At 41.7% G+C, this 11,027-nt stretch overlaps 3 protein-coding genes across 3 annotated transcripts; 1 reads left to right on the top strand and 2 right to left on the bottom strand.

Annotated features, from left to right (window-relative positions):
* Positions 1-53: 53 nt before the first annotated feature.
* Positions 54-743, top strand: MELLADRAFT_124215 (uncharacterized protein; the record flags this gene model as incomplete). Its single annotated transcript, XM_007409291.1, has 5 exons — positions 54-162; positions 234-290; positions 377-466; positions 576-632; positions 712-743. 5 exons carry the CDS (start codon positions 54-56, stop codon positions 741-743), a joined length of 345 nt encoding a protein of 114 aa, XP_007409353.1.
* A 721-nt stretch (positions 744-1,464) lies between these two features.
* On the bottom strand, positions 1,465-3,227 carry MELLADRAFT_124071 (thaumatin-like protein; the record flags this gene model as incomplete). The annotated part of the gene is made up of 9 exons (XM_007409206.1): positions 1,465-1,747; positions 1,841-1,894; positions 1,960-1,993; positions 2,071-2,180; positions 2,284-2,504; positions 2,579-2,633; positions 2,710-2,861; positions 2,929-2,961; positions 3,034-3,227. The coding sequence occupies 9 exons, from the start codon at positions 3,149-3,151 to the stop codon at positions 1,724-1,726; spliced, it is 801 nt and encodes a 266-aa protein (XP_007409268.1).
* Positions 3,228-7,574: 4,347 nt separating this feature from the next.
* MELLADRAFT_48114 (uncharacterized protein) lies at positions 7,575-9,764 on the bottom strand (the record flags this gene model as incomplete). Its single annotated transcript, XM_007409205.1, has 6 exons — positions 7,575-7,711; positions 7,828-8,066; positions 8,157-8,286; positions 8,376-8,488; positions 8,557-8,816; positions 8,934-9,764. Coding segments are annotated over 6 exons (1,710 nt in total), but the record flags the coding sequence as incomplete, so codon positions are not given.
* Positions 9,765-11,027: the final 1,263 nt, after the last annotated feature.

Here is an 11,027-nt window from a genome sequence, read left to right as displayed (position 1 = left end):
AACGTTTACTTTCTTTTAGTCTTCCCCTTTTCCACGCACGATCTTGACCAATCATGAGCTTTTCTTGCACTCGCGTTGCAGTTTTATTCTTCCTATTGGTGTCTTTAACGTACCAAATGCCATGTAATTCACATTGGTCGACCGAAGGCGGAGTCAAAGCAAGTAAGTTCAGGATCTCTTTTCATCCCTGAAAACGAAACATACTTCTGATCACTTCATTGAAATGTTCAAAGTTTGCAAGGAGATCGGAAATCCTGCAAAGTTCAAATGTGACCTAGTCAATTGTTCACGTTAGTGAAATCTCTCATATGAACCAGGATCCTCTGAATCTCCAAGAGCTCACAGATTTGTTTTCATATCCTTTCTCTCTATGCAGCCAAGGTTAGTCAGGTTTCCTGCCCGGACGGCAAGACGCATAAGTGCGACGGGGCACCCACTGCCCACGAGTACATCTCTAACCAACTGGGTGAATATCAAGTTTTCTGTTTGATCTGAGAGCGAATGTTGAAAAAGACCTCAATAGTTGACATGACAATTATTTATTTCCCTCGTCAACAACGTTTTCTGCTCAAAAGTCTGCCGAAATAATATTAACCAGTTTTTTAAAGGGTGTTCCCTGACCGTCACACCAGGTGAGTTTCAACAAAATCCTTTCTCATTTGAATTCAAAATTTCCTTGTGGTATGAATCTGATTTGACTTTCTTTTACAGACTGTGACCCTGCCCACTGTGTACGTATGTGAAGATTTCTTAGGGGTTCCCGCCTGGAAATTTTGTCAGCCTTATCGGGGCATTTCGATAATACTTTCACTCAGATTTCAATAGTGTCATTTATTCGAGAATAAGGTAATTACAGAGTTCTCAAGAAATATAGTATTTGTATATAGCACGTATATATAATTTTCTCTCTTCAGTTCCGAACAATAAAAAAAATGCGATTCCTATCAAATAAACAGTTGGCTTTGATGGTAACCGAAACAAATTGAGTTGATTGTTTTAAAAATGAACATATAAAAGGCGACTTGACCCAATTTAATAAGATCCTGTAGGATATTCAAAGGCAAAAGTGAAAACTTAAAACCCGATACTGGAAATTTACCTCACTCTGGGTAAAACGTTTCAAAAACGTGTAAGCGCCAAACCTCAACAGATCAACTGATAGAATAAATATACCTTGTAAGCTTTCACAGCGGTCTGCAAGATAGGAGTCCTAAGATCATCTCCTATGGAAGAGAACTTTTGGCTATTTCTCAAGAAAAATATTATCACGACCATTTATTTTTGGCCTTTGGTTCTCAATTTACCCATGTATTAACTGCAGAACCTCAATATCTTCTACTGGTTTTCTTTGTCTATTGTATGTGGTGCTTATCCACCACTATTTCACTCTTTGGTCTTTGCTCTTCAAAAATCTGAGGTTCAATCAGACATCATGGTCGGCTTGGATCTCTCAATCCTTTGCAGAGCGTTTGAAAGCGTCTTGAAATTGAATTCCACTTGAGAAGTCATTCAAAGCCTTTTCAAAACTAAATAGTACACGATTGATAGAACAACTGGCACTCAAAGTTGAAGCCCCTTTGTACAAAATTACTCGGGTGGTTCTTTATGAAGATAACCAAGTACAGTTTCAATCAGGAGATAGCCTTTCTGAACGAGAAGAGAAATGATAACAAAAGGAAATCAGACATAAACGCGACAACTACTATTCTTGATTCCTACAAGCTCAAGGACAGAAGATAACAGTATACTAAATGTTTCAAAGAGTTTTTTTCATCAGCCTCTGATCTGATCTCATCCTTGACTCTCAGAAAAAGAATGTCATAAGCTGAAATCACTCAACATCAGATCCTCCTCCATCAGCGCTGCAAGTCCAAAGGGCGGACTGGCTACTTTCCTGTAGACGAGAAATTTTAGCTTATTGTCACGTTAAAAGAAAAGAATTGATGAAATTTGACTTACATCATAAGCATACGCGTACGCATCCTGGCAATTCCTATTTGTCGAATATTAATAAGAGTATTTGTAAGATAAGTGAAGACCCGATCTTTAGTTTGTAAAAAAATACTCAACGATTTGAAGAAATCGTAAAATTGAACGCCACTGGAAGGACAAGTGTCAGCTGTTGAATGACTACCAGTACAGCAGTTGGCTGAATCTTCTCTGTTGCCATCCAAGTTTGCCTGTGAATAATGGAGAAAAGGTTTGATTTTAGGAAATAATTTTAGGCATCCCAAAGATTTCAATCCAAGTCAAGAAAAGTAAGATGATAGATGTTGATCTCACTTGACAAGCCGAAAGGCAACCTATGGTGACCCCATTTGAGTCACGAACTTTGAGGCGATCATCTGGACAGATCGCATTGAGATCAACCGCACATTGAGGGGTTGGGCAACCTTTTGTGTTGGTGATTCGTACTGGAAGATTACTTCCATCGACATTTGAAACATCATAAAAATCTTGATTGCCATCTCCATTCAACTTGAACTCGGCCAAAGTGACGGGTGCTAGAAAAACAGGTTCTCCGTTCAGTCAATCAAACCAAGTCTTTTTTTATCATACAAGAGAATCAAATACTTACGAACGCCGGTACCGGTAGAGGCATCGCAAACCAATCCACCGTTACACCCACCCACCTATATTGAAGAAAAAAATGAATAAACTGGACTTGCCCGTTGAAAAGTTTGTGCAGGGGAGATCAAAAGTACCGACAACGCAGGTTGAAGGTAGAGTTGACCCTCCTCCAAAGTCACAATTTCGGCGTCCCCAGAATCTTCCGGCCCAACCATCTGGTACCGAGATGGTACGAACGTCTCCACCTGGAGCTTCCCAACCTGCAGGGGACGCCCCTCCATCGATTCTAGCTGAAAATTTAATCATGATATCAGAGGTATTATGTGACATAATCAACTTTTTAAAAACTACACGCACCTGGTGAGTCAGGGTTGTTGAAGTACGCTGGCCCTGTATTCAAAATAGCAAAAAAACAGTTAGAGCAAGATTCAAAAGATGGAGCTCAAGCCTAGACGACTCAACAAATCGTAAATGGACAATTGTTTTGAATTGTGAAAGTTCTAGACTCTGCCAAAGTAGCCAAGTAAGAGAAAAAAACTATAGCGAGGTATGGCACTAATAACTTGATATTGTTTGACATTCTGAATGACACAGGTGTGTAGATTCTTTATGATTGGTATTAAGCTATGAATTCGAATTCTGATTTGAAAGCCTCTGGGTGAACGTTTCATCGGTGTAGTCCATGGTCGGTATTTATAGGAAACAAATCCAGTCCTTGCCATAGTCAAAAGTGGACTTGGGTACACCACCATGAGCGTGACTCATTGCTGTGTGACAGATTCATCTCCAGTGAGCGGCTTTCCTCAAACACACGCTGCACAGCTGCATACGCGGAAACTAATTATTGAGAAGATGAGATCGGATTGCTTGGCTGAGGAGCTCACAGCAATCAGGACCCACGATGTAATATGAGATGCTTGAGTACTAAATATCGTGTCAAGTTCAAAAAGGAAGGGTGCTTTTGCTTCACAGCAACTGAAGGGGTAATCGATAGGTATGATGATATACATTGTCGGAGATCAAACCTTGACACCCTTCAACCCGCCCAGGAATCTTTGCTGAGCTAAATGACGCCGCGAGTACGCAGTTGAACTTATGATATCCGGATCAGAATACACTCGGAGTTTGAAATGTCCATCATTACGAAATTTATGTATCTCTGGGTCGTAGGATGTGATGCAAATCAATCCTTTCCTGAATTGATCAAGTTGTTGTTGGTAACTTTAGGTGTTAGAAAGTCTATTTTCAAAATGTCCCAATTTACCGCGGTCCTTTGATGACTTTCACCATTTACGTCTATATGAAACTTTAAGAAGAGCAGCAGTTGAGGATGTTTTTTGACTCGGAAAAGGTCTTGTCCACCCTTGCAAACGTCATTTGTTGGGTTACATAGATCAGGGGACATCCACCAATCACAAAACCAACTTAGGGTTTCCACTTATGAGATCTCTTTGTTCGAGTGGGGGAATTTATCAAGACATATTGTGATCTTGAGGTGAGTGCACAGCGTAGCTCGGCTGGAGGAAGGATCCTGCTCATGGCGTTTGATTTCTACTGTTACTTGTTTTTCCTCTGAACAATATTCAGTCACATCGTATAGAACCCAAACTCTTCAACATAGGGTTTTCAGGTCTTGGATAGCTTTTCCATGAAGCCTACATGCAGCTTTTGAAGTGATCATCAACCGACAGATTTTTGGTACTTGTAATTCGTGATCCTTCCTCTATAAGTCACAACTTTGGTTCATTATTTAGGTGTTGGATACACTTATCGATGTCCCTCCTCTCGCCTCCTCATCAGCCTTCAGGTGTTGACGAACTTCGGCATCAACGCCACTTATGTGGTTTTCTATTTCTCCGAAGTGAAACGTCCCCTAGCTCCAAATAAATAGTGAACTTGGCCCGTCTCTAAAATTGATGTAGCGAAAGTAGCGAAGCATGGGAAAACCTAAAGAATCGCAGTCAAGTTGAGGAGATGTGTTCATCTTGTCTTCTTTTTCTCACTCTGAGTCTTGCCCTAAAATCAAATGTTGCTCCGCATAATTTGAAGATTTCTTTAGTATGTGGTACGGTTTTGAGAATACCACCCTCCTGACCATTTGACTTGTATCATTTTATATTTTCAAGATATTTCCCATATATGCTCTGATTTTCAACACTCTACTTTGGTTTCAGAATATCCAGTGCAGGCCAGAATATACAAATGGACTCGACCGTTGGAGGAAGTACTGGATACAATACATACTTGTGTTAATACCATGCGATCTTTATTTGGAGTCATCTTTCAAAGACGAAGTACTACGGAGAACCCTACTTTGGCATCCCTAGCTTGTCATCCTGCCTACTTGTTGAGAATTATCACTTAAGAAGTGATGTCAAGGCATCCTTTGCTCCCTTGATCCACATGCAAGTAGAATAACACCTGATCATGTAGAGCTTTCTATCAATCATTGCCAATTCAGCAGACCAGGCTGAGTATATATGTAACTCCACACCAGGGGACAAAGAAAATGGATCAGAAACACCATAAAATGGTACAACATCATCTTAGGCTGCTGCCAGACGCCAATGATCAACTCTAAAGAATATCTGTGTATGTAGTAAAAAGTATTGTCATCATCATCATCATCATCATCATCATCATCATATCATGAAAAAGAAATCATCAAAATCTAAACCGTTATACCCAATCAAACCCAAGCATACACAGGCACACAATCAAATCAAACCAAATCAATCAATGAAACATACACAAACATACACACACACACACACAATAATCACATTTAATATCAACCAGAACCCTCTCAGATATCCAGAAAAAAAACACACACACAACACTCAAAACAGACAAATAAAATATCAGAATAAGTTTAAATGAATGATTCTATGAATACATAGCCATTTCTTTTGGTTTGTTTCTCTTCTTTTTTTTTTGTAAAAAATCGTCAATCAAATTCTAATCACTTCTTTCTTGGTAACCTTCAACCACTACCAAGTCCACCAGATCCACTCCCAATGCTTAACAACAAATGATCATTCCCACCCGTACATGTCCCATTCCCATTCCCAACCCCATTGCCACTCCCACTCATAGCCATACCCGTAGACTTCTCTCTGCCATAAGGTTTAGGTACCATAGGTAAATACGCCATAGCTTGACCACCATCCCTATGATCATAAGAATCTAAAGCAACCTTTTCATCTACAATGACTGAAAAACTATTATTATTATTAGTACCAGGTGGGGTTGGATTCGGTTTAGGTGTATAATAAGTTGAATTTGGATTATATTGTCGTCGATTGGTCCATGATTGTTCATTGGATTCGGCCTAGACAAAAGTTTTGGGTAGGTGCGACAGATAGAAAGGAATCGGTGAAAAGAAATGATGAATCAGATTTTTTTTTCGGATTATGAAAAGTTCGAATGTCCGAAGTGACACTTGAGTTCATAAAGATTTTCAAAAGAACGGTGCATGCATGAAGTTGAGAGTAAGGTTTGAGTCGCTCATCAAAAAGTCATTCTACAGGGCGAGACTTCTTTAGTCTGAAGCACGATCTCCGACGTTGTACATTGGCTGTGTATGAATAGCAAAACAAACAAAACACGTCGACAAAAAGATCATTTGTTGATCATTATCTCTTGAGAGCATTCTGTGATTCAAAATTCATCACCAGATCCACCATTACAAACACAATCACCGCAACATAAAATCAAGCATCAATTCATGTGTCCCTTCCTATCAGATATAAGCCTGAGTGACTCCCACGCCCCCAAGAAAAAAAAGGTCGCGTAGCCGAAGCGAATATTCAAGGGTCGCGATGTTAGATGGCGATATTTTATTTGCATGTTTGACGTTTGATGTTGCGGCCGATCAAAGGGGACGTGTACGATAAGAGTGTAGATGTGAGAAAAGCACATATTCTCAACAACATGTCACATACAAGAGCAACCCACTCCGCAACTTTACTGAGTCGACGTATAGCGAGGGATATGGTATATGTACCCAAGTGCGAGGTAATGAAGGTGAAAAAATGACAAGTGAAAATAAATCAAATCCAACATACCTGTTCATGTAGATAATCTAGTTGAGGATTGCCCCGATGACTTGGTCTCCGATTCAGATTATTTGTTCCACCCCCACCACTACTAACACCAAGGGCGTGTTGCTGCTGTCTTTGTTCCCAAGCTAAATATTGATCATCCCTTCGTAGAACAGGAGTCACACTATGTGCGCCAGCATAATTAGCCAGATGGACTTGAACCTTTTGTAATTGGGGTGGTACGAGATCCATCTGATCTATAGTACCTGACCTTTGTCTTCCACCACCTAGGTGAGGATCATACATGATCCGAGTATGCGGAAGGAAGGAATTGTTCGAGTGAGATCCAGAGGTGGAGGGCAAAGGTCCACTGCTACGGGAGCCGTAATAATTTGACGGCTGCATCGAGATTGAATTTGATGTTTGTGGTGGGTGTTGCTGATGATGATGCACTGGCGCGGAAGTATTTGTAGACAATGGGAGTCGATTGGATGAATATTGATGTTGAAGATGATGGGCAGAACTCGAATGTTGTTGAGATTGCTGGGATTGGTGTGCGGTTGATTGAAGTGTAGGTTGTTGTGAGACGTTGGCCCGATTAGTCTCATGTGGCAGAATATAAGGATTTTGGCTTTGTTGAGCAGCCTGCGCTTGATGTTGTCGAAGTGCAGCAGCTTGGGCGTTGATTGCCTGCTGCTGAGCCTGAAGTTGAGAATAGGCAGCAGCATCGTAGACTTTCTGTCCCGAGCGAGCTGGTGCTGGTGGAAGGCCACCGTAAGGACGTTTAGCTGAAGCGTCGTTGAGACCCGATCCAATGTTGCTAGCCAAGTTTGTATTGTTGATGTGCTGATGAGCAGGCTGTGTGTCCATAGGGATCTGACCCGGAGACGAAGATTGACGTTTGTTGCTGGTTTCGGGGTTTTTGCTGCTTGAAATACCAGTTGAATATCCAGGTCTGGTCGGCACATAAGGCTCTCGCAACGGTTCACCCTGAATGAACGGGTGTAACCTGGCTTGCTGCGGTGTCCACCGTTGATGAGGATTGAGATGTAGTAAACCTTTCACAAAGTCGATAAATGCAATTCGGTTATGTTTTTCTGAATCAGAGAGTAGGTGACATGAACGCCGAGATAGATAAGCAAAAGATGACTCGCTGACAAAAAGGGAAACAGAGGCAGGATCACAAATGATAAGATGAAATTCAATCACTCACCCTTTTCTAGATCAGCAGATTTCATTCCCTTGCGCATGACAGGATACTGACTAATGATATCCTCTAGCTTATCTTGCTGAAAATACCGTTTGCTCGGTTGTTCATTGACATTATGCTCTTTCGAGTACTGCTCCAAGCTTTTCAATTTATATACTTTCCCACCGTTAAAATCGTCTTCGAGTACATCAAAAAACTGCAATGTCTGTTTCCCGACTTCCAGCATATATGTAGGTGGCATACTAGTTCGTTCCCGAAAGCAATTCTAGGATTAGCTACACAACAGTTGGGTGCGATAGATGAATCAATTTGATTTATGAAAAACCAATTACCCTAGCATCTCAACAATACGTGTGATTTGGTTAAATTCTGATGTACCAGGAAATAATGGCAATCCCAAGAATAGTTCCACGCAGATACATCCCAAGGACCACATGTCGATCGCGGAAGAATAGGGTAGTCCTGAATCACAAAGGTTGATATTTCACATCAAAATGCAATGGTCAAAAGCTGTACTTCACAGTCGTTCAGGCCGAATAAACAAGATCTACCTAAAATGACTTCCGGAGAGCGGTAGAACCTGGATTGAATATATGTATATACTGTTTGTCGCTCATGACAAGCTGACCCGAAATCGATAACTTTGATTTCAGGAGACGAGAGGCTGTGAAGTGTATAGCAACAAGAGTTAATTCTTGATCATGACTTGTCTTGGTAAAGCAGACCACTGACGAGTTCAGAAGGATATTTTCAGGTTTCAAATCACAATGTATTAATCGGGCTTCATTCAAGACCGTTAATGCATCCAATAGCTGATTGGTGAACACTCGCACCAAGCTCGTACTCAAGCCTCTGAAAGAGTTCTGCTTGATTAACTCGTACAAGTTAGAGGAGAGTAGTTCGAAAACCAAGCAAAGATGATTATGATGGATGAATGTATCTTTCATACGTAGGATGTGGTGTTTGTTGTCCGGATCCCATGTGTTATTAAGCTAGTTTCATAGATCATATAAGATAGGTCAGTCGGATGACACAAATGAGAAAAGGGGTTGATAGTGTTTGTAGCGGTCTATAACCACTAAAGTAGGCCTTAAATATCAGATGCTCACCAATTCTAAGATTGTGACCTCCATCATACTCTGACTGAAATAAGCTTGCTTATTCTTCACCACTTTCACAGCAACCACTTCATGATTTTTCATATCTTGACACTTGACCACCTGACCAAATGTACCTTGACCTAAAACATCCAAAATCAGATACTTATGCCCATCAGTACCCTTGCGCCCTTGCGTATCTGCTGCATCTTCATTTGAATCACCGGCCGAGCCACCCCCAAGGATGTCATTCACATATAAAATGTAGTCCGAATCTTCATTATCCATGCCGTTGTTGCCTGCTGGCCTCGATGGTTTGGTTAGTACTCTTCGCGGGTTGAGACTTAGCTCATAGCGGAAGTTGGGATTGATGAGTCGATAAGTCGAAGCTAGATGAGTGGTAAGTGCCTTGAGTGGCGAGATGGAACCACCATTGATCGGGTCCAGTCTTCGCTCCGGTGGTACTTGATTAACGACCGGTCGAAGGTCACTCGCACCTCGTGTAATCCTTCGAAAGCCTACCCCTTCACTTGTCCGACGTGGACGCTGACTTGAAGCCCCACTAGCAGAACGTGAAGCATGATATTGTTCACTCGATGACGAAAGCGATGTCGATTGCTGATTAGAATGCAAGAGGCTATGCCGCAAGGAGTTAGGAGCTGAAGAGGGTAGAGTTTGTGTAGGGGGTGGCGGTGGAATACCCGAAGAAGAAGCCGAAGTGAAATAAGAGGAAGAAGTCGGGTTTACGTTGGAGTAAGCTGCGGGCGGAGGCGGAAGGGCAGAACTAGGATTGGCAGATGAGAGGTAACCAGTATTTCCGCTTGACTGGCTAGATGAGTACATGGTTGATTGTGTAGGGTGGTGTTGAGGAAGAAGAGAGGCACCACTAGTCGCAGATGTAGGGCCAAGTGTCTGAGCAGTTATCGAATGTAACGCATACTGACTTGGGCTGTAAGCCATGGCTCTTGAAGAGCTATCCGCAATTCCTGGCCCCGACTCCCCGTAGCCAGACTGACCAAGACTAGGGGAATATGGCGAGGTGACAAGTTGTTGGGGATGTGGACGGCGATGACTACTTCCACGTGGGGAGACTTGAGGAGAACGGACAGAGTATTGAGGTGCTGATTGGGGGTCATGAGATGAGTTGCCAGCAAAAGATGAATAGGTAGGCGTAGCACTCATGGGACTGCCGGGGCCGGGTAGACCACCTGTATTCTCGTCAAACTGATGTGAGCTCATCCCAGAAGAGTTTACCGGTACTTGGACTGAAAAATGTAGACGAGGTGGTGGGTTGGCAGCTTGACTGTTTCCTAAAGAGCCATGTGCTGTAGTAGAAGTAGATTGAGGATTGTAGCCATTGTTGTGAGTGTCATTCCAAGAAGCCGTGGTAGAACGTCGATTCATACCGGGCTGAGAAGGAAGGTGATGATGTGAATTAGAAGGATAACTTGAAGGAGAAGAATAACCCATCGGATTAGCTGTGAATTGAGCGTTGCCAAGATTGATGCCGATCGGATTTGTTGGATCTGTAGGAGAATGATATGGATTTCTGATGGTTGAACGAGGTGGAGGGGGAGGTAAATCATCGGTAGAATTCGAATACATGATTATGACGAGAGGACAACTTGACAGATTTGTTACAACTTGATCGACTGATGTAGCAAAAAAACCAATTCTGATACGGTTAGGAGACGAGCCAAGTGAAAAAGAAGATAGACAATCAAGCTGACTTACATTCTGTGATTATTAAGTAAGTTTAAAGTTGTCAAAAGGTAAGTCTTTGTTTGCGTTTGGATGGAGTATGTTTGAAGATCAAAGCTGAATGTATGTAGGTTGATGTTTGATGTTTGAAATGATGATGAAGGTTCAAGTTCTTCTCTGAAAGTCAGTCTGTCAGTGTGAATTGATTGATACCAGTGAGGTGATGGTGAATGTGATTGTTTGAATGAATAAAGTCACTCTCACTCCTCTCTCTCTCTCTCCCAATCTGTCTGTCATCACATAGACTCAGCTTCTAATTCTAATATTTGACTGTTAATCATTTGATTAATTTTTTAAGTGCTCAATCACACTTGAAACCTTCTTGTAGATGATGTCATTCACGTT

Source organism: Melampsora larici-populina, assembly GCF_000204055.1.
Source record: "Melampsora larici-populina 98AG31 unplaced genomic scaffold MELLAscaffold_15, whole genome shotgun sequence".
Lineage (NCBI taxonomy): Eukaryota > Fungi > Basidiomycota > Pucciniomycetes > Pucciniales > Melampsoraceae > Melampsora > Melampsora laricis-populina.
The sequence above is the reverse complement of the archived record's forward strand: the minus strand, read 5'-3'. Positions and strand labels throughout refer to the sequence as shown.